Source organism: Nipponia nippon, unplaced genomic scaffold, assembly GCF_047370975.1.
Source record: "Nipponia nippon isolate SJK-2023a ecotype South Korea unplaced genomic scaffold, ASM4737097v1 scaffold_4, whole genome shotgun sequence".
NCBI classification, from domain to species: Eukaryota; Metazoa; Chordata; class Aves; order Pelecaniformes; family Threskiornithidae; genus Nipponia; species Nipponia nippon.
Window position 1 is genome coordinate 71389411 of NW_028262358.1, and position 23805 is coordinate 71413215.

At 39.7% G+C, this 23805-nt stretch overlaps 1 protein-coding gene across 1 annotated transcript in view; it reads left to right on the plus strand.

Annotated features, from left to right (window-relative positions):
• The window catches only part of CEP85L (centrosomal protein 85L), a 126691-nt gene that overhangs the window by 74004 nt on the left and 28882 nt on the right, over window positions 1-23805 (plus strand). Inside the window, exon 4 of the mRNA XM_087774131.1 lies at window positions 16464-16585. Coding sequence (XP_087630257.1) covers window positions 16464-16585 — 122 coding nt within the window. The remainder of the gene's footprint in view (window positions 1-16463; window positions 16586-23805) is intronic.

A 23805-nucleotide genomic window follows, 5' to 3' on the forward strand; every position in this document is an offset into this window, starting at 1 on the left:
ACTTGGATAAGAAATTTTAAGATTGAAAATATATTCATTAAATAACAACAACATGCACAAATTCAGACCACATGGGTGTTGTACATTTTGTATTGATGCTGTTTCTCTGACAACAAGCTTGTTTGGGTGCCCTCTCCTGAGAACGTTTTTCTAGTTCAGTTTAGTATCACTCCCTCGTGTAATTGACAGGGATTCTGGTGGGGTTCTGGGGCAGATGCTAAAGTGCTGCTCATGGGACATGTCAGTCTGACAGGTACAGAGAGTGTATATGAGCACATCGTTGTACTGTTTGATTCATCCCTGGGTGAACGGGTCGAGACACCCATGCATATCAGAAAGGAAAAGCTTTAAAAAAGGAATCTGTGTTGGAGGTTCTGGTCTGCTTTATTTTGTTCTGGGGAAAAAAATGTGCAGCTGTTGCTTGCTTGACCTTAAATGGAGATGATCTGGGATTTCTCCAGTGGGATTAGAAATCTGCCACCAGAGCATGTTTCTTCTCATAAATTTATTTAGAGATCCGGTTGATGTTTGGGATAATGTTCAAAAAGAGGCGTGTTATACTTCAGCGTACCAGCTCCTTTGTTTAAATAATAATAAGACTTCTGTTCACATTGGCAATAATTTCCTGGACTATTTTTGCCTTTCATGTGCTAGTTTTTAAAATTCCAGTTGTAGACACCAGCCACCTGTATAACCTGTGTAGAGAGTTTGAGATCTCAGTATCTGGTCTGTTGATAATCCATGATTCTCCATAGAAATGAACCATAACCCAAGCCCAATTATTTATAATACACAAGTAAAGAAATTCAGCAGTAAGTCTGAGTACTCAGGGTAGTGCATTATCTCATGGTCCTGCTCCAGTTTTCTCTCATACTGCGAGTGTACCTTTACGATATCATACTGGTAAGGTTCTTGTGTTGCACGTGTTTGGTTTAAAAGTAACTAAAAGTGAAGAGAAGGGAGAAGCGGATGCTCCCACAGATGTGCACTGGTTTGTGTGTGTAGGAGGGACAGAATAGCAGATTTTGGTATTGAAGCTGAATACTAGAATGACATCTTTCCTTTTTGTAACTAGTATTTTTCTGGCCTGATTCTGAGATGCTTCTTGCAGCATGCGTAATTGCTTATAGCCATCCAGGTATCAGCAAATGTGGCTTATGAGACACTTCTTGCTGATCTCTGCTAAGGGGAAGGACCCAGCTAATGTATCCTTCAGTTACATTTGTACTGCAGGTCTAATACAACCTAAAGGGAAATGGGAGTTTTTTCTTCCTTCTAAAAATACAGGAAAAGCAATCTTTTCAGCTGGTGTGAACAGCATTCCAGATTTACACCAGGTAAGGAGATAGCCTCATCAATTTAGAGACAGTAACATATTTTTATGCCTTCCGGTTTTCTTGCTTGAATTTGATAGATTTATGACCCATATGTTTGTATGTTTTACCTGATGCCTCCTTTAATGCTTTTGTGACTTCAGTGATTCTCACTCACATCTGGAATCTCGGTGGTTTTTGGATGTATGCGGACGAAGTTGCCTTTCTGAGGCTGCAGATTTTCCTGCTCCTATAGTGAGACTTAAAGTCTCTTGTTAGCGTTATAGGAAGCAGCTCTGCTGAGAAGTCTAGGCTTTGCATCGTGTTGTTCTCCTCTAGGATAACAAGTGTTTACTTTTCCTAAGCATTGGACAGTCATTAATTAGTTTGATCTTCACATTTTGTTCTTCATTAGAAACAAGGTGAACTTACTTTTTGAAGCTGCAACTTGTGAAGCTTACCATTGCGAAGTGATTAAAAAAACTATACAAAATAAATTAATAGAAAACTATACAACTTGGTCTGAAATATTTCTCATTTTGGGAATGCTGAAGTCTCTGGCAGGACTAGTCATCTGATTTGTTACTAACCAAAGACATTTTCGGAAAGGTCAGCTTGAATGTTTTCATTTCAGTTGCTGTTACTGGCATGAACTTTTAACCATTAAAGTAGATCAAAGGGCTCTGAAGCGTATAACGCCTGTTTATTGTCTTTGGTGCTCTGACCCAATGTTAGCAGAGAAGTAGGGGAACAAGAAATTTTGCCTGGCTCTTGCTCTGAAAATCCACCCTGGCCTTCCTCTTCCCATAGCCCCATAGGGAGCACTTACTTCACTTGGAGGCAACACAATTAGCACAGACTTGATCCATGTAGCTTTTTTATTTTGCAACAAAATATTGTCAGTACAAAAAGCCTTGCTCTTTCAAATACCTGGTTGCTTTCATATTGACGAAGTGCACTTTTTTATTAGATTAATGAAGATCAAATAATTGAATAGTAGCAGTTAATTGCAGTGGTGCAAAGTGTCTTCAGAATAGCAACATGATACAGAATAGGAAGTTCAGTGATCTTCATTACAGTGGGAGTTTTTTTTTTTTTTCTATGAAATGCCAGGCAGAACTGTGTTTTGGTGCTTACTGGTGTCCTCAATTGGTTAAGCTGAACAATGTGCTTTAGGTGGTGTGCTGAGATCCTTATACCTAAGAAGCTGTGTTGAGTGTCTTTGAGATAAACTGTTCTAGGAAGCACAGAGATTAGTTGTGTTGCTTGACATGTTATGAGTGATGGATGAACGGCGGGACAAAGGCATATGAAGGAGAGATAAAGTTGGAAGACCATGTTCCAGTTGCCAAGTGGTGGTGCTGGATTATCTCCACTTAAACAGTAACTGCAGAATGAAGGAGAAATGATTGGGGTTTAGATTTAGCTGCTACCTGTCTTCAGCTGAAGGTTGTCCCAACAGGGATGCATAAACATTGCCCAAATGATGAACGCGGTAGCAGCATTTAGAAGCTGAAGGATTCTCTCGTGCAGAGTATTGCAGTGACCACCCTCATGTAGTGTGAAGGGGGAGCTTGTAGACCAGTGGCCTCAACATCTTGCCTCACTGGGATCTTCATTCAGATCAATGTGGAGAGTACATAGATCAGGCATTTAAAGGATTTTCAGGCTAATTTTTAGTTGGTCCTACTTTGAAACGTGAACCAGAAACACCTTTCTTTCTGTTGGTTGGTGTTACAGAATGGCATTTTTCTTTTCTTCTTTTATTTCTTGTGCCCATTGCCCTGCCTCTTTTTTCTTTTCTTCTTCTTCAGTGGAGTTGCTATAAATAAGACTAGCACAATTCCCATGGTGAATGTCAGCTATCTATCACTTCCTTTCTTTGTTACATGCAATTCATAGCTAAAACACTTACCATAGAATGGTTTGGGTTGGAAGGGACCTTAAAGATCATCTGGTTCCAACCCCCCTGCCATGGGCAGGGACATCTTCCACTAGACCAGGTTGCTCAAAGCCCCATCCAACCTGGCCTTGAACACTTCCAGGAAGGGGACATCCACAACTTCTCTGGGCATTCTAGGTAATTTTGGCATCTGGGCATCTAAGGTAATTTTTTTTTTACTTCATCAGAAATCACTGAAGTTTCTTTAAGTAGCAGAATGTCTTTTCCCTCTTCAGAAATGCTGTTTCGCAATTACATATGCAAGAAAAAAATCCTGTATTTTAAAAATAAAATTTTGTTTTTCTCCTAGCACCCCAGAAAATTAAGAACCCAAACTCTTATCACTTTAGAATTTGAGGTACAAAACTTCGTATTTTTCTTTATTCTGTTGTAGAATGTGCCAAAATGAAAACGTTGCTCTACTCCTCTGGTTCAGACCATCTCTGAGTAGCAAGAACAGATTTCCTGGTCTTGCAAATATTTTCTGACTATGTATTTTGTTACAGGCAGCTGCTTCCTCATGGAAGTTCTGTTGTCACTCACTGGAGCATGGAAACTTTGTCATGTATAGTCTCACGGGTCCTTTTGGCTGTGGCTGCATGGCCATGGAGATGATGTGAAAGAGAGCTTTTTTTCCTCCTTTTATGACTTTCTTCTTACAGAAGAAACTATTTGCTTTCCTCTTTTTTGTGGCCTCTATTGAAAATGAATTGGTCTTGTGGTTTTGAAATACAGTGCTTTGTATCAGTTGGTTATATGAGTATTTGGTATAAAAATAGCATTGACAGGTCTGTGAATTAGAAAACGAGAACAAAGGCAGAAACATGAACTTTACCACCTTCTAGATGAGCCTCCTTCTGTGTTAAAATACAGTTGTCTAATTCATGTTATATTGGATTACTCTAGTACTAGTTTTACAAGAGGAGACTAAATGTCTATTTATAGTTTGTTTGTTTTTTTTCTTGCAATAAACTGCAGCATTTATATTAAATTTGAAACTCTTCAGACTGCAATAACTCCTGTGTAGATGAAGTATACAGATTTTGGATATACCATTTTACTTGATTAGTTTAATACATTAGCTACCGCTGTGAACAGAGTATGAGCATACTTGATGAGGGGAAGGGAAAGGAAAAAAAGGGGCACTTCAGTGTAAAAAAAGGTCTTCAGGTATGCTTATAGGGTTATATAGCTGAAAACCACATCTGCTTGAATATTCAGTATGACTTTTTCACCATATAGGGCTACAAATGCAAAAGTATGGAGGACCTCCTAAGCTCCCTGCAGACCACTGGAGCTTCCTGGTGCTTCTTTCCACCTATGGAGGATTTTGCAGACTTCCATTCATCTAAAATACCTTAGTAATGAGAGTGCAGAAAGGTGAATTGAGAATTAGCAAGCCTTTTGAATTTGACTAGTGGATAGAGTATAGCTTAATGGAAGTAGGAGTGGACTGCAATTTGGAAAACGATGATTTTTGAGTCTCATCTGTGTTACCAGATTTGCGCATGTTTCTTCTGATTTTTTTTCAAAGACCGTAAGCAAGCTATTTTGAGCTTCAATCAGAGAAACTAGGTAAAGAGGTATACATACAGCTTTGAATGAGTTGTTATTGAAGCAGCTTTCAGTTCTTACCAAATGTTTGGTATTATTGATGCACTATTAGACAGTATACTAGGAAGGGTTTGCTGCAGATGCCCCACTTCTAGCAGAGTGGCTCATCACTCTGAATCATTTTCCCCTCTCAGTATTGGACACAAAAGGGAGTCTCCAGCTGGAGCATCAGGAGACCTGCCTGCGTGCGTGACATTTTCCAGCATGATGAAAAACAGATTCAGATCCTCTCGAACAGAAGATGCAGCTTCATCTCCATTTTGGCTCCAAGGACGTTCTGGATGGATAAGACCTTGTTTTTCTTTTTAATTGAACCAAAAACTTAATTCAACACATGTTTATTTTTCTTTAGGCAGGGATGGTCTCATTTGTATCTGACAAAAACAGTATTTTGTTTACAAAATGGTTTCCACACTGGAGAATCTGCTGTGTTTTGGTGCTCTTGGACAAATTGTCTTTGCTCTTGTCTCTGTTTCCTTTCTGTAGAATGAGAATTATGTGGCTAGTTTCTTTTTAAGATATTTTGAGACCTACAAGTGAAAAGAACTAATTGCTGGTGATGGAAGTGATACTTATTTTTTCGTGTGAACTTTTTCTACTCTTTCTGCTTAAATTAAGAAGGTGCTAGGGCTCCCCCCCCCCAGTTTTATCTCCTAAGGAAGGAAAACACCTTCACACACTGACACGATGTTCAAATGCACCCTTACATCATACTGCTACTTTTGTTAGAGACAAGTGTGTTTCAAGTACCCCTCATAAACTCAAGTGGGAAAGGTTCATAATCTGGATTGAAGCCAAACAGTTTAAATATCCGTCACTTATTCCACACACAAATTGTGTGACTACCTTCCATGCTTGTGTGGTTCCCAGTTTCACAGACTGTCCGGTGTTAAACTGGCTGCATTTCTTCTGTTTGTCAATGACGCTGAAGTTTCAGGCCAGGATTTTCAAATGTCTGACTTTTGAGATTCCAGGACCTGATCTGTCAGAGGTGCGAAGCCTCTGTAATTCCCTCTGAAATTTAGAAAGTCACGCAGGTATATGTGTCTCCATGTGAGTTTAAAAAAAATTTTTTTTTTTTTTTCCAAAATTCTGGGGCAAGTAACTGAATAATTGTTGTTTCCATGATGATACTTGAGGTATGTGATGCTGTACAGGGATGGTGGTAGAATCCCTGCCGAAAGCAATGGAAATCTTTCCACAGTAGGTCCGTGTGCTGTCCTGCCTGGTTTGCTGGCTGAAACACAGCTAGTTCCTCCAGGGGAGAATTCCTGCAGTGGGGGCAGAAGACATAAGTATGCCTCTAATTTTCCATCTGCTGAAGTTTTTCAAGGTAGTCACCAACATAAGTAAATGAGAACTGTACTCATGTCATGCAGAGCTCTGACATCCATAGACCTTATTAACTCTGCATTGAGACTGTTTTTGGAGAGAACTTGCTTTTGTCTTCCACTCCCCAGTAAGGTGGCTTTACTAAGTCCCCCACTTGCTGCTGTTTATAGAATATCCTTGTCTTTTTTCCTTGTCTTTTTTTAATCTGTGTTCATGGTAATGAGATCTGGAGAAGAACAAAGGGGGGAGGCTCTTTGTTTCTGCTTACTATTTTGGTTTATCAGCCTAAAAGGGAGTGGAAAACAGTGTATTACCTAATCATTCCTTCCCCATGTACTATCAGTTATAATGTGTACAGAAGTTGCATCTGCAAAACTTGAAATACACAGGTTCCATTAATTTGACTAGACTCCGTTCTTTCTGCAAGTGCCTATAGAGACCAGTTCTGGAGTGCCATTTTTAAATAAAGTGTGCTTTTGTGAGTTTGTGTGAATACTTGGGTTTGTTGTCATAAAAATATTTTGAACATTTCTGCTTTATTTTTGTGGGAGTTTTTTGTTTCTTTTTAACTTCAGTTAAATGGGGTGAATATTACACTCATGGCTCATGTTTCTTTTAAAGTCATAAAAAGCTAAAACAAATGGAACACAGAAGAAGAGAGGCTCAGTTTTCTGGTTAAGGCGCCAACACCCTTTGCAGAATCTAAAGATCTTCCATTTGAAAAATTGGGACCCTTGATAAAAAATTTGCAGCGCATCAGTTTCCCTAAATGTACACTCCTGCTTCACATTAAATTCAGAGTGAGTTACCTCTCTTGCAGTATATTTGCATGTTTTGTTAGAGAATCTGATGCTCTGTGCTTATTAGGTTCTTTTAAATTTTCTTTTCCAATTACTGGACAGCAAATAAGCATTTTTTTTTTTCCCCCCCCTTCTAATATATCACCCAAGTTGCAGTCTCTGTTCATTATCCTCTTGTTACAGAAGGGCTGTTGTCAGTTTCCCTGCAAGACGGATGGCCAGCTCTGCTCATCCTTGCAGAGTTCGTGCAGGCTGGCAAAAAATAGATGCCTTTTTGCTTGCTTTCTAGGTCACTTTTTGCATCCAGTCTTTTTTGGTCATGAGCAGGAATAGTAAGTAATGAATGAGCAATCAACACTGGCCCTCAGTAAACTGGTATTTGTAGATATTAGCAATGTACATTTAACATAAAGGTGTTTATAAACTGTCAGAACTTGCTTGAGGATGCCCAAGTGCAAATGACTGAGATATTTTACTTTTAGGGGTGCTTCCATTCATGATTTGTACCTTTATCTTGTCTTCCCAACTATTCCTTTTTTCTAATCTATTTCTGTCTTACTTGTGCTGTTCATAAAATTTTGTAGTGAATAACATTTGTGCTATATTTGTGCAGCACTTAAAACAATGGTTTTTTTGTGGGATTAATTGTAGTAGCTTTTTGGTCATGCTGCTTTCCAGGCCAGAATAGGCGGAAAAAAAAACCCAACCAATTTAACAGTGAAGCTTTCACTAAAAGTTGTTCTCCTTGTGGAAGCTCCCCTTCATGTCCAGATTTTTTTTTTTTTTTTTTTTTTTTTAGTAAAGAACGTTTGAATTTAAATGTAATGGGAAGATAAAATGAACACTTAATAAAACAAGTGCTTCTATACTTAGGAAAGACCCAATTGTTATCAGTGGAAAATTCCAGGCACTGTTGCTTTTAACATCGTATTAAGTGGCACCTAGAAGTGTTTTGTGTTCATAACATTTGCCAGAATATAAATGGAAAGCCTTTCTGACAAAAATAATATTGGTGTTGCGTGGAGTATAAAGGAATGTTATAACAACACATAAAAGCAAGAGAAGTGTAATTGTTCCTAAGAAGATAAGCAGCAGAGGGTATATAATCTAGCCTGCAGCTCTGGGAGTGCCGGTTTCACCCTTGAAGAGCGGCGTAGCTTAAGGTGGCAGAGATGAGAAAGTCACGGAGGGCTGCTGAGTGGCTGCAGCCTCTTGTAATGAGACTGTCCTTGCCTCATGCAGTAAGAACATGCATCTGCAGGGATCTTGCGAAATCTTTTCAGAGACTTCTTAGTTTGTTTTTTGGGACTTTTGCGTAATACCATCTAGGATGCTAGAGGGAACAAAACCTTGCCAGTTAAGTGGTGGCCAGCATTTCAGTTTGCTTCCCTTACTAATCCCCTGTATATTCTGTTTTATTCAGTAACCTTTGCTGGATGCAGATTCTGAGCACATACAGATCTCATCACGCACACAGTCTCTGACTGTAGGCTGGGACTGTGCTGCTGGTCCTGTGTGTGCTCTCATAATTCAGATAACCAGCACAGGACTATTTCGAAAGATAAGAAAGTGCAAGAGGTTTTTGTTTTTATTCTCTTATGTCACCTTCATGTAGAAGTTTGTTTTCTCAAACTGATTGCATATCTAAACGCCAGGTCTTGGCCGGTAACTTGGCAGTGTCACAGCAACTCCATAGTAGTATTTTTTCCAGAAGCTTAGAAAACATTCAGTCCACAAACTGATACTTTTGGAGGGTTTGGCACTGTCTGGAGTTGAGATAATTCAGCTAGTGGTTATGTGTTCATACTAATCCAGCACAAAGCTGTGCCACTGCAAAACGTGTTGTCTTCTGTGCTGCTTTTCCACTTCACAGTGTTTGCCAGCGCTAGATTTCACATGGCCTTGTACAGTGAATCTGATAGGAACCTGACCTAGATACAAGTAACCTTCATGTGCATGGGATGGAGGGAGAGTAGGACTAGGCCTGTCAGAAGGGAGCTGAAAGATATGAATGTTTGAAGTGGTGAGAAGGGGCAAGAGAACAGGCCCCCCCTCCCTTTGATAGCAGTGTAAATTTATGCCACGTTTAAGTGACCATGCAGTTGCTATCAAAACCTTGTAACTATGCCATCAGTAGCAGAACTCTGCTTGCTTTTTTTTTTTTTCTTTTCCCCCCTCTGTGATGAATAGCATACCTGACCTTAGCATTTGTTTTCTTCCATCTCTCTTAGTATCCCAGCAACCATGTACTTGCTATGCTTTGCTTTTAATTCATTTGTAAGCTATTGTGGTAAGGGATCACGTCTTCCTCTATTGCTGTGGCTATCAAACCTGACCTTGATAAAGTTCAGAAGCCTCAGCTGCAGTATAAACACTGCTGGGGAAGAAGTAAATGTACAAATAACAGAAACTCGTAGGACAGTCAAATTCCTCCCTGGCTTGTGTGGGTCAAGTCCGTGAGGTCTCTAACAGGGCATGTAATGCCTTGTGTGCAATGGGGATTTCATTTGTGAAGGAGGCTTCGACAAACGTTCTTGAAAAAGGTTTAATGGCTAGAGGGAGTGCTGCTTTTAGGAGGCATTTTAATGCTGTTACTGTTTATTCCTTTTCTTTTGAAAGCTTTCCACTTTCTGAAAGATACGATGATGGTGTTATCTGTAAATAGTCAGCATTAGCATTTTAATTTTTTATTGAAAAAGCTTGAAAAAGTCATACAACAGATGCAATAACGCGGTTCCATCTAACAGGAGAGGCACATTGCCCCCACCCTTGCAGAACAGAACAGCTTGTTATCGCAATTTTAAACGCTGCAAAGAGGAGAAGGAGCAGGTTACTGCACTAGCAAAGAACTTAATGTGCTTGCTTTGTAAAGCCCTGTATGGTATTGCAACACCAAACTGAATGGGTCTGATTCTATAATGGCAAAAAACCCACATGAAAATGGGGGCCGGGGGCGAGGGAATTGTCCTTTTTTATTGTATTGTTTAGCCAATTTTGAGACTCCAAACTACCAATGCTAATTTAGACTACTGCAAACTGGGATAGCAATTAGTGCATCTGTCATGCTGGCTGCTTATTCTGTAGAAACCCTTTGTGTAGCATCCATGTAGTTCCGGCTGTGGCTATATATTTTTAAGCTGAGCCCTGTCTTAAATTAGGTTTGATCTTGTTTTTCAGTCTATGAGGTTGGAGCCTAACTGTGATTCTCTTCGTGGCATAGTGTAGTCATTTCTGTCTTTAGTCACACGTACTTGGTCCCAGCATAATTTAACCCTAACACTGAGAAGAAGTCCTGATGTGTCACCAAGTAAGGACTGGCTTGCCCTTTACTTCCTAAACTTTATTCAGTGTAGATCTTAAAATCTGAATCTTCTTTCAATTGTTTGTGAGACGCTTTTGCTACTTTTCTCCTTCTTTTTAGTTTTGAGGTTTGGTTTGGTTTGGTTTTTTTCTCCTGATGCTCTTATCCCAAATTGTCATATCTCAATTTTCATTCCATCAACCTTGGTTTGTATGGACTCTCGGCCTAGGAAACAAAGTATTTGCTGGCTGATTTCATGTCTCTTCAGCCTCTGTGGTATTTAACTCTTTGCTCATAAATCACTCTTTCTAAGCTTTTTCATCATTAGAGTTGCTTTCTTTGAACATGTTCTACTATTTCAGTGACTTTCTGGTAGTATGATGCCCAGAACCGAACATGTTCTTCCAGCTGGGTTTATGCCAGAGCTATTTAAAGTCCCTGTCTTACTCCTTCCCTCACCCCCTTTCTCTGCTGTGACCTGACATATCATATATAGGCAATCCAGCCTTCCATTAAGGTGATTTTCAGGCAGGTTAAATTGTGAACTCCTGTCAAGTTTATTCTCCCTGTTAGTTGTGGTCCCTCTTATATTAATTACTTTGCCGGTTGCATGTCTGTATGAAGTATGTGTTTGGGAATTTTTTCCAAGCCTTATTGATTTTTTTTTTTTTTTTTATATTTCTTTTTCCATGCTGGATTTCACCACTTGCTGTTGGCAGTGCTAACCTCTCTACGATACGTCTGCGTTTCTCAGTCCGTCACAATTGGATGATGTTTCAATTTTTATTTTAATTATGTCCTTCTCCTCATTAAAAATTCCCCAAAGAACGCCACATGTACCATGGCTGGAATAAGGGTGCAAGGGCACAATTAGGTGTTCTGTCCCCCACGACTGCTGGAGATCTGCGAAAATATGGCAAAATGTGATATGGCCTAGGTGTTGCTGCCAAGAATTGTAGTGAATATATCCTGCTGAGCAGAAACACTGTCTTGCCTAAATGGCGAAGATGGAGCGGAGTGGAGGGGTAAGTAACTGATGGTGAAATACAGACATAACAAGTCAGGATTTCTTGAGTCAGTCCATAGCCTTGGTTTTACCCATCTGGGAATCTGTTATAATGCTGCTTCGTGGCTGTTCTTTCTAGTGTGTTTCAGCTCTTTCTAGTGTGTTTCAGCAAGGTGCAGCCTCTTTCTATAGCAATGATTCCTTGCCTTGCTTTTAAAGTGATTTAAAATTAGGGCATGATTCCATGGTTGCAGCCTCCTCTCGCTTTTCCTGCATGAGAGCCACTAGCCCTATCGTGTTTTGCTGGCAAGAAGATGGATGATCCTCTGGGATCATCTGAATTAAGGGAGCTGTTGTGAGCTGACACACTCAGCCTGATGTTAGGAAGAAATCTGGGTGGGGAGGAAGGGATGGGTAAATTCTTCTTTCCTTACCCAGGGTGGGGAGCAGTTGCAGAGCTCATCAGTGACCCCTGCTCTGCCTCTACAGATCTAATCCGTTTCCCATCGCAGGGGAGGAAAGAAGAAGAGGCGTCTCTGTGATAATAGTGCATTTGGGCTTGCTGCTGCCCCATCTACCTCTTCTTTCTCCCTCATCGCCCCGTGAGGTGGTAGGGCAAGCGCCGTGTCCCCGAGGATACTGTCAGTCGAACAAAAGGAACCGTTTGTGTTCCTGCTGACGTTGGTTGTGCTGACTCTTTGCCTTGGATTAGCTGTGGGTGCAAGGAATTCTCTTTCTGCTGGATAATGAATGCCTGTAAAATGCAGCGAGAGAAGAATGATACCTAGAAGAGGGGGGTTTATGATAGCGTAGGGCAGTGCAAGCAGTTGGCCAAAAGGGATCATTCACTTAGCATAACTTTTGGTGCTCTGCTAGCTGTTAGTAGTGGGCTTTGAAAACTTTACAGTTGTAGTATAGACAGTGCTATATTATTTAAACTGCAAGTTCCAGGAAAAAAAACCCCAAACCTTAAAATCCATTGCTTTTTTTGAGATGAGCTATCATTTTGACATTTTTGGACTCCACCTTTACTTTGCGATACAGCCTGTTACGTGCAATGCTGTGCTACTCTGTGTGCTGAGACACTGGACTGCTTCAGGCAGAAACTACGAGCATGTTTGGAGAAGATAATCTTAATTACCACAATTAAAAACCCAGCCATTATTGGCCTAAGTTATCCAAATGTTGTTACCCTCTAGGCCAGAGAAAGATTATTTTCCCACTGTTAAGAAACATGATGGAATCAGTCAGCAATGTGTGTTCCAGCAATAAATATTTGCATATAGGCTAGTACAGCAAAGATTTTTTTTATTTTATTTTTTTTCCCAGCAGCTAGCTGTGTCTCAGCAGTGACTTGAAGGCTTGCCAGGTCATGAAAGTCAAGGCCAAGCCCTTGTCAAAAAACAAGCTAGTGAGGACCTTTGGACGCCACTGTGCAAAGGATACTGTTTTAACTGAACAGATGTTCTCAGTCCAAGGCTGATACTCTTGGAAGAGGTGCCAGGCAACAAAAATAGTTGTATTTTCTAGGGCAGATGGAAAAGAATGCTGTGTGTTTCAAGCTGGTATTTTATTTTGTAGTTGTGGCGGATTCAAGTTGAGGACTTGGGAGTTGTGGATGGCTTTCTGTAGATGAGTCCTGAAAGTGTATGTTGCTCTCACTATTTGGTTTCATGTCCTTAGGAGACAAAATGCTTGAATGTAAGTGGACCACCTGTGTGTTACCACACCATTCAAAGCAGCTAGAAAGCTGTCTGGAGTAGTCAACACCACATGCTCATAAAGGAGTGAAATGTCTTGTTATTCTGGGAAGTGCTGAGACGTATTTTTAGCATGGGCTTTTTTTTTTAAATTGGCTGAAACATGATCTCAGAAACAGAAATATCTTTTGTTGTTGTTTTCGTCTGTTCAGAGTGACAAATTGAAGCACACAGTTATAATACAAAATAATATTTTATTTGTTGGTACGTATGTATATACAGCATGGATATGCTCCATAACATTAGCTATATTCCAAAGCCAAAAGCATCTCAGTTGGTCAGCTAAGGAGGCCTTATATATTAGATTTAAAAAAAAAAAAAAAGCACTATTGTTAGCATCTAATTGAAAAAACATTACTCTGTTCTTAACTTTGCAAAACTCCTTGCCCTGCTTTTCAGCAGCCTTAATATTTAATTAACTTCTGGTATAGTCACTTATTTTACCAAAGTTGAAGGGTTTCTTTCTAATTTTAGTGCAAACTATTAAGTTTGCAAAGGTGCTAGATTGAAGTAACGTGCTTGCTTTGAAGAATTTTGTTAGAGAAACCACTGGTGGCTTCCAAAACGTTTTCAGTTAAGATGGGTTCATATTTAAATAGTTGTCTTTAATCTCTTCATTTTTATAGTTGACAAAAAGACAAAATTCTCTTCATTTTTATAGTTGACAAAAAGACAAAATTCACCTTTCTCAATAAATGGGTTGATTTGACTTTATAAAGCCGTATATTTCCTGTTTATCATGTCAAACCCTTGTGGGTTTGTTCTTTTGGGTAGAGATGGAATTTTTGGCTCTGAAAAGTAAGGATCTAATCCCAACTGCATTAAGGACTATTTCTTTCTCTTTTTTTGGCTGTACCGTAATGGTATTGAGGTGGATATAAAAAAGCATTCTTCAGCACTATAGTGGGAGAAGCAAAGGAAAAAATTTCATGACACAAAGTACAGCGATAGTTCCTGATGTTGTCACTTTATACTGCACGACATGGCATGTGTGACTAAGAGAGACTTTCACTGAAATAGTTTTGTGCTGGTGCCTGTTAATTCAGCCAGTCACGTGGGTAACTGTAATACATAACAATATGTGACAATCCTAAGGTATTCTGTAAGCACCAAAGACGACTTTGAAGTTATCTGGTCTGGAATGAGCGACCCAGGCAAAATTAATTTTAGATTCATTGATCCTTAAAGACTCTGCATATGTATTACTCACAGGAAGAATCAGGACTTGGTATCTTTCCTAAGTTTTATTAGACCGCTGCCCAAACCAAAAAAGCTAAGGTGATATCACCAGTTTAGGATTTTTTAATGCTGATGTTGATCATTGCGCATGAAAAATGAAGGAAGACACCTCTTCAATCGATCGCAAATGTTAACAAACGGGTGGTAGACCTTAATCCAAGCAGCACTTAACTTTGCCAGTCCTTGCCTCCCGGTAGTGTGCGGTGCAGTCTTTAATGTAATTTCCTTGAGCAAGCACAGGTTTAATAGGCTGACTTACTAAAAATTGCAAATGTGACAAATTTTATTCCCACAAAACTTTCAAACCTAGAATATGCTTCAGTAAGCAGTTGGACGAGGCACTTTTTTAGGTGCAACAATTGAGAGAATTTTCAAATGTTTTCTGTGGTATTTATTGCTTGTGGGATGTAATCATGAATGAGCATGGGATAAGAAATATTAAGCATAGTCATAAATCAGTGAACCATTAGTGATGCAACCAGTGAACCAAGTGATACAATACTTGACATTGTCTGGCAAGGAATACAGTCAAGATTTTCAGTATCTTTGGCCAGAAATTGGCATGAAGTGTTTAATGTGTAGAATTGTTGATGTTTTGTTTTGGGTTTTTTGTTGTTGTTGTTTTTAAATTGTTCATAACTGATTTTACTATTGAAGCTATCTAGTTTATTAAGCAAAGGAAATGTTCCCTGAAGCAGATGAATTCGGCCGGGGGGGGGGTGGGGGGGGTGGTGGTGGTATCATGTGTGTGACAGTCTTGAAAGATTTTAGAACTAGTAAGTCTTGTCATCTTATATCTGGTTTTAAGTTATAAATTAAAAGAGGGAAAATGTGTTTCTGTCTATTTTATTAATGAGCAAGCTAGGGATTGAACTGAACTAGACTGAATGGGAAAAAATACTTTTTCAACTTACAGAAGAGATCACAGCTGTCAGGAGTTGGTTCCGGATTTCAGCACGTCATGGTATGGGGGTTTAGACAATGAATTCTCTCCACTCAGTGTTATAATTCACAGTAAAGCTTTGACCAGAAGCATGGACTGCTTGACAATTGTTTACCTAACTTTAATTGTTGATGGTATGTCTTGGTCTTAATACAGTTTATTGTAATTTCAAATGAAATTTAAAACATTTTAGAGCAATACAAGTAAAAATATCCTAAAATCTGTTTAAAAGATTAAATCTTTTTTAAAATCTTTAAAAAAAAAAAATTAGCCATATTTTCACTTTTTTTCCCCTTCTGCTTTCTTCCAAAACCATAAAAAGGCAACATAGTCCAGGATGCCTCCCAGGTAATACAAACAGAAGTCTTTTTTTCAGTGGTTAAGAAACTAGTGGAAGATTAGATGATACCTCATGGCAGCTGATGCTGAGATCCCTCAGTCTGATCACAGAATTTCTAACTTAAACCTTCCCTTATGTGAATTCCTGGTACAAATATTTGTAATACTTTTTATATTCCGAGTATAAAAAATTTCTTGATTAAACATCCCAGTTAGTCGTTTACTTTTCTTCCAGACCATAATGTTGATGCTTCATATTCGGTTCAGCTGTCGTCCCCAGTTTGTTGTGAGACACAGCCTGGCTTTTGTGAAGATGAATGAAAAGCCTGAAACCTGTTACTTGTGAAACTTTTATTCTTGGAAACAGTTAGAATTTAAGCAGATTTATATTCCCATGTTCTGTATTTTAAATGCACACACATCTAGGGGAAATTCTCTTCATACGTTAAAGTTACGTGTGGAAGTCAAACACGAAAAGGACTGTTAACTGTTATCTGCAGTTATCAGCAGGTCTAAAGCTATCAAGCTGTCTCATTTGTAGTAATACAAGAATTGCAGCAGGATATGAACATTTTGTGGTGTTTGTCTTAATTATGTACTTAGATTCTACATGAGCTTTTCATCTCAAACTGCTTTCAGAGCTATAAATTCTTTAGTAGGGAAATGATAAAATAAGTTTTAAATCACTGACACTGGACTGAAGTTTGTTTCAAGAAACTTGTTTATAAATCCAATTGTTTTATATAAGGCAAATCTGAATTAAACTGAAAAACAACTGTTAGGTTTCTGAAACAACAAACTGCTTCGTAAATGCCCTAATATCTAGGATTTTATTTACTGTTTAGGAGGCTAATTCTACAATTATTTTATGCAGGTTCCAACTGGCACAGCTCGTCAAAGTTATCCGGCTACCAGCTATCAGGACTTCAGCAACTGGGAGTCTCTAATGAAAATTAAAGAGGGGCTGCTAAGGCAGAAAGAGATTGTGATCGATCGGTGAGTAACCTGCTTCTGCTGCATTGATTAGATGAGATGATGTAAAAGCTATGATGTAGAAACTGACTTTCAGGAGAACTGCTTACTCAGTAAAGTTGTTAGGTTCCAGTCCAGCAAATATTTATGCACAAATACGTGGGAGCTAATCCTTGCTAGGAGAGAAGACTGGCTGCTGGCTAAAAGTCTTTTACAGAGTTGGAAATCTACTTAGGGGTTTAATGCCTCTGCAGTGGGAAAGGGAGAGTGAGACCAACAGTCAGTTCTGCTGTCAGCTTCCCCAGCTTAGCTTCTTACCAGTCTCGGGGTTTGTATCAAACATCTTTCCGTTGGTACAAGTCTTGGAAGTGACTTGCAAGATGAAAACTGGTAAACTGCATTGCCCTGATTTTCTTTTCCATCACAAGTACAGAAATGCGATATATTTGAAGCCAGTCGATAAAGCTTTGGGAAGATGGCCTTTGCAGTAACATTCAGTGGTAAAATCAAATGCTCATACAAATTATTCCCATAATAAAATATTAAATCCAGGATCTGTATGTCAGTAAATACATCGCTTCTTATTAAAATTGCTATCAATCCAAAATAGACCTTGGCAGCAACTCACTGCCATTAAGTTTCTGGTATATCTGAAGTAATTTCTGGAGTTCTTGATGTTTGGATAAAATGAAGCCTTAGTGAGGGAAATGTGCTTTTAATAAAGGGCTTGAACTTAATGAAGCTTACACTAAATTAGCAGACATCATCAGGAGCTGCAGAGTTTGGATGTAGGACATTTAAGAAGGCCATTTTTATATTTGACATAATTACAATTTGGCTTAGTCTGTGTTTTAATAATAAACTCTTGGCTCATGGCTGAAAGAGGAGTGGTTGTTCTGATCTCAGAATAGTTATGCTGTCTTATTGATACTTTGCTCCACAGCATGAGGAGAACTGTGTAATGTAGGTGTGTGCTGATCACAGGAATGTCAGGCATTCATTATAAATATTTTCATATTTCATCTAGCAGTTCCTCTCTTTTAATGGATGGAGATAGACAACTTGGGCATAATTTACTTTGGGACCAGGAGAATCATCCTTGTGCAAGATCCGTTCCTTCCTCTATTGCAACAGAGCAAGGAATTGCAGTGGTTTAAGGTGTTTCTGTCCCCTAGCAATCTGGCAAGTACCTCTGCTGGCATTGTAGGGATGAAAGTCGGCATCGGCTTCCCCAGCTCGATGTGGCACATTAGTGTGCGTTTACCCGCCCCTGCAGCTGAAGGTGGTACGCAAAGTTACGAACTGCAGCAGCTGAGGCACGGGCACACGATCCCGCTCTGCCAGCTCTCCTGCAGAGGTGATGATCTTCCAAGGGAATCAGCAGTTAAAATGGAAACAAGCATTGCTTAGATCTCCTCTGCCAGAGCCTTTTGATCAGCTGCTTAAAGGCTGTCGAAATTACAGTGTTTTTTTTCAGGCTTGCCATATCAGTAGTAATGCTGTATAACCTGCAGCCCACCTGTCAGGGCCCAAGCTGTCAGCAGCATTTGTAAGTACGTTGCCCATGATGGCTAGCGGTGGTCTTTGGTGCCTCTGCTGAGCATATCATATCCTCTGCGCTCTACATGAAGGCTTGTTATACAACGGCAACTAAAAAGGCAGTTCGTGTTGTTCTTCTCACCCTGGAAATGTGTTTACGGTCAAGGGTGAAGTTTCTGAAGTGACAGTTTGTAACCTAGTTGCCTGCTAACGTTACTTGATACTGTCCATGTTGAGGAAGAAAAGCTATTTCTTGATACCCAATGGCAGTGTGCTGGTTCTTTTTTTTGTACAAGTCATACTTTCGTGTGACTTAATGGTAGTGAATACAGTTCTTTCTGGATTTCTGACCATAAGTTGATTGAGATGATTCCTTTCCATTCAGCTGAAAAGGCAAAATACACTCAGGAAGCTATTGAAGCAAAACAAAGACCACTTAGGGATGTTACAGTCATTTTGTTTAAGTAGACACTTGGCATTACAGTTAAGCGTGTTATAAATTATAATGATGCAGTATAATAATACCTCTCAGAAAAGGCTCTTTTTTGGATATTGAGCCTCCACTTGGGCAAAATATTTGCCTTAAATGCTATTATTTTAAAATGAAATAAAATTATTTAAAATAGATGGCTTGTATTGTTTAAAATTAGTACAAAGTTATGTTGCATATTTAGAAAGATTTTACAACAGTTTTTTTTTTAAGAAGAGGTAGTATTTTCTATGACAAATAAATACATTTTTAGTTTCACTGATGGAGAAAATGGTACATAGCTGCTGTTCAAGATCCTAGAAGTAGAACTCCATTATAAACCAGTAGTGTTACATTTCTTATTAGATGGGGCATTAATAAGACTTAAGTGTGAATAATACCTTTCTTCAAGGCACTAAGCGAAAATTTGATATTATCCACATTCAACACGTGGGGACACAAGGCCTTGCACTGACAGTCACGATGATATTTGGGAGTAAACCTAAGTCCTCCAGCTCCTGGTCTTCCTGAGCTTACTTTAAACTTCTTTTCAGAATTTGAATTTATTTGGAAATAGTGATCTAAAATAAAAAATGCAAGGTTTGCTAACGTGTGGTTAATCAGGATTCAAGATGGTGGTAGTTAAATTACAGAATTTATGCTTTCAGGAAGTGGAGGAGGAATTCTTTTCTTGACTGAGGTTTGGTGGTAGGTGTTTGCTGAGAAGGCCTTGCCTGCCTGTGCTTCTCATGGAGTGTGAAAAGGCGTAGTCTCCTTAAGTCATGTTTCATGCTGAATTTACCAACTGGTAACTGGAGGATGCCAGCAAGACTTGTTTAATTCTGGGTGGACAGAAGCTTGGGAGAGACAAGTTAACCACCTGCTATGTGGAAGCCAGAGGAGCAGGATAGTAACTGGCGTGTTGCTCCAGACCCAGCTGTTTGCTGCTGGCAGGTACAAGGAACAGCTGGATGAAAAGAAGCGCACTGGGAAGACCCTTCTCTTGCCCTTGTCACACCAGCCTCCCTTTCAACCACAGGGCCATTACCCAGTTTTTTTAAGGCTAAACCCTCTTCAGTCAGAATTGCACTGGGGCCCCACTAATCCAGGAGGTGGAGGAGATCAAGATCACTTCATCACTTTGCACCACACACCTTGTTCTGCATAGCGATGCTTAAATTTGTTGATGAGTAGGAAATGGAGGCTCTGTATGGGGCAATATATCCTTAAGCTGGTCTACCTTTATCGTGTTAAAAAAGGGAGGAGGGGCAGGAGGAGGAAAGAGAAACCTGCTGCCTGCTTCCCTTCTTTCCACACAAGGATGAAAAGGCAACAAAAATCCCGCCTTTCCAGTTTAGATTATTAAACTTCCTTGTTTTGCATCGGAAATCTAACAGCTTGGAGTAGCTGCAAGCAAGTTTCATATAGTCATTAGAAACAATTCAAGGAATAATGCTTACAATGTAAATCATCGTACTTGGATACCTTGGTGTGTCACTGGAAATTCAAAGCCGTGAACAGAATTTTTAAAAACCCAAACAGCCACTTGCGTCTGTGAATAGAACAAGTGGCTTGATTTTTATTCTATACACTGTGTTGAACAGCAGATTTAGTAATAGATTAGTTAAAATTGATTTGATTTGTGTAGTCTGTTCAGCATAGCAAATGCGTATTTTTAAGTATAAATGAACAGAGTAGCATAAATGGGTGGGTTTAAAAGTGGTTTTGGTTTGCTTTTTAAAACTACTCTAGGAATCACTGCCAATTTAATGAATTAGAGCCTGAAATTGGCTTTTAAGTCTGCTCTTAAAAAATGGGATGGAGACCGTACTTTTAGGAAGCAAAAACACAGCGTGAGGAAGGGAACCTGGCATGTGTGTGTGCACGGGATCGCAATGGCACTTCCTAAAGGTGTGTGTCATGTTTTCTCCACGTAAGAGCTGTTGGTACAGGCTGTGAATAAGGAATTAAGGATTTTGTCTGTAAGAGGAAATCTGCTGCTGTAACACTTATTGCTAGAATGTGTCACCTACTGTCCAAAATAATTGGATTATATCATTGCTTTACTTCTCTGGCGGTTTAGTATGTAACACTACGTTATATTTAGCACCAGAGGGAGCCAACAGTGTTTGTATTGGTTTAGAAAATTACGGCATCACATTTTAATTCTTTGTGTTGCTCCTCTGTTCAGTACATTCACAGCACTGAAATTACAGTGTTTGGTACAATTGCGAATGTCTCTTGAGACTGGCCAGCCACTCTGGTGTGGTCCTGGCACTGTTTGTTGTGCAGGGGGTATGTGAATAAATGTGAAATATCTGAACATATGACATAAGCTGCTGAGAATAACACTGTGCATGCAGTGTTTTCTTCCAGACAGTTTATGGGCATTTGAACAGCTTTTTAAGGAAAGGTAGATACAGAAGTATAATTTTAGTGAATAGCTGTCATTCCTCAGGGCATAATAACACTTACGTTCTTAAAGCAGTTGCTAAATCATTAGCTTTCCATCCATAGCTGAATCATGCTTAGACATTTTCATTGGGATGATAGAATTAGATTTTCTTTGCCTTGTGTCAAATTGTCCTGACTTCAGTAGTTGACATCAAACTGTATGTGCTCTGATAGTGCTCCTGTTACTGCTAGTGTAAGTTACAGCTTAAAATTACAGCTGTAATTCTTTTAATTTGGGATGGTCTGTTAAGATCTGCAGCATTAGCATATCCACTTGAGTAATAATGTGATGCCTTTTTTGAGGAAGCTTTGAAGCTTTACACCACCCAGGGTCTGAGCGCATGCATGTATAACTGGGAGTCCTGTGCAGGAGTAGGGCTGTGAGGAACCTCCTCAGAGTGTCTTGCTTGTAAAATATCCTTTGCTTGCAATAATAGCTTGAAAAAGATGCATTTATCTTTTTTCTGATACCACCAATCACCCAGGTAACTTGTGGTTGAGGCTTTTGTATCTTGGGCTGGTAAACTTTCAGGAAGATTTTATTACAGAGTAATCATAGAATCGTAGAATGTCCTGAGTTGGAAGGGACCCGCAAGGATCATTGAGTCCAACTCTTGTCCCTGCATAGGACAACCCCAAAATTCATGCCATATGTCTTAGGGTGTTGTCCAGTTGCTTCTTGAATGTTGTCAGGCTTGGTACCGTGACTGCCTCCCGGGGGATCTTGTTCCAGTGCTCTACCACTCTTTGGGTGAAGAACCTTTTCCTAATGTCCAACCCAAACCTCCCCTGGCATATCTTCCTGCCATTCCCTCGGGTCCTAATTATTTTAGCAGATTCAAAAGTTCACCTTTTCACAGGTGTATACTAGTAATGTCGATGAAATGGAATTTGTTAACATTAGTTTTCACATAATAACCTAAGTCTTGGCAATAATGAGAGGATGTAGGGCTAGAAAGGACCTATCTAACCTATCTGCTGGGCCCTACAGGGGACAAGCTGTCGTGGTGTCACTCCTGGTAGATGTCTATGCTATAGCTATCTGCAATAGCAGATGTTCTACAGCCTTTCTGGGTTGGACAGTTTGGTGATTAATTAGCTGAAACATTAGAAAACTTTTCCTAATATGACTCTAGTCTTTCCTCCTAGGTCATGTTTTCTAGACCTCTGGTAGCTTTCGTTATTCCTTGCGATCTCTCCAGCTGATTAGTACATCTTTCCTGAAGCGTCCACACCGGCCAGTTGAGGCCTCCCTCCGGCTGAGTGCTCCTCTTTCTCAGGCCATGCTTGTGTAGTGTTTGCTCTTCGCAGTACAACGTTGTGTAGTTTTGGTCAGCTGCAATCCCAGATCCTTTTCTGTGGAACCGGTGCCGAGCTGTTTCCTATTCTGTAGATTTAAATATTTTTAGGAAGTTCTGGTATTTGGCAGAGCTGAGAACAGCAGGGGAAGTGCAAGGCTTGCTCTGTATTTGTCCTGTCAGGAAACTGCAGAAGTCAAAAACGTCCCACTGTGGGAGGGAGGGTGCAGTCCTCTGTCTGAGCAGAGTTGTGTTTGTGTCCCACTTGTGCCTCACACCCCCTTGACTAAGTAGCCCAGAGCATTGGAGAGAGTACAGGTGCTGACTGGGCTCTTGCCTGCCTTGCTTCAGCACTAGCTTACCTCCTGTGTGTCAGGCTAGCATTTCAAACTTATATGCAATTCAGAAAAGTCGGTTAAAAAATAACAATCCATCCAGAACAGAGATCACCTCTTGGCTCCCAGAGGTGGTGTTCCCATCTTCTCTTCAAGATAAGTTCTCCTGTGACTGGTGGAAAGGTAGTACTCACTTTGAACTGCAGGCTCTTAATTTCACCAAAAAAACAGGCTTTATTGCATAGGAAATTTGAGATCATCTTTTCTCATGAGCTTTGCTGATGTTGGAGTTCTTTTGGCATTATATTCCAAATGACGGAAAATGTATTCACATTGTTTTTAGGACTTCGTTTACTACTGATCTCTTTCCCTATCAGTACTCTGCACGTTCGGACTTGCGGTCCCAAGAGATCAAGCCTTTAAAACAAAGGGATATAAAAATTAGTATCCGACTTCTTAAGCAACAAAACAAAGCAGTGTACCTCCAACTGCAGTGTGGAATAAATTATATTTGTAATACAGAAGGATCTGCGTTATATTTTACTTTGCGTCCCGATTCTGAGGAAATCTGCTCAGGTATTTTCACCTAAAGCAACTCTTTCTTGTTAACTCATGACTTTTGAAGGTAAGCATCAATTGTCCTTTGATTTATTATGAAGTTACTAGCGTTCCTTCTGTGGCAGAGGAAGCTCTGTTCTGAAGCCCCTGAAGCGTTTGAAGATACTGGACCTGTATCTTGATTTGTAGTGTGGGACTTAGATTTATGCTAATTTAAGTCTCTTAAAAGTTGAGGGGAGGAAGCGCTTCTTTGGCAGACGTGGGTTTCTAAAGGCTCTTTCATGTTACAGTAAGCAAGGGGTAAGGTGGGTTTATGGAGAACAGGTGAGTTGGTCCCAGGTTGAAGAAAATGTTATTTATTTCTAGACAAATGCATATATGAGTGTGTGTGTAAGCATGTGTCCACATTGCACTTGTCCCGTGTGAACACGAGAGAATGATGTGAATGTCAGTTATTTCGTACTCATGTTTTTGAGACATACAGAGAAGCAATTTGTATATTAGTTTATTTATTATTAATGCTGGTCTCTGAAGACAGTCCCGGCTTGTGCATATTGAGGTGAGTGCTGTTCTCTGCTATCCCACATCCTT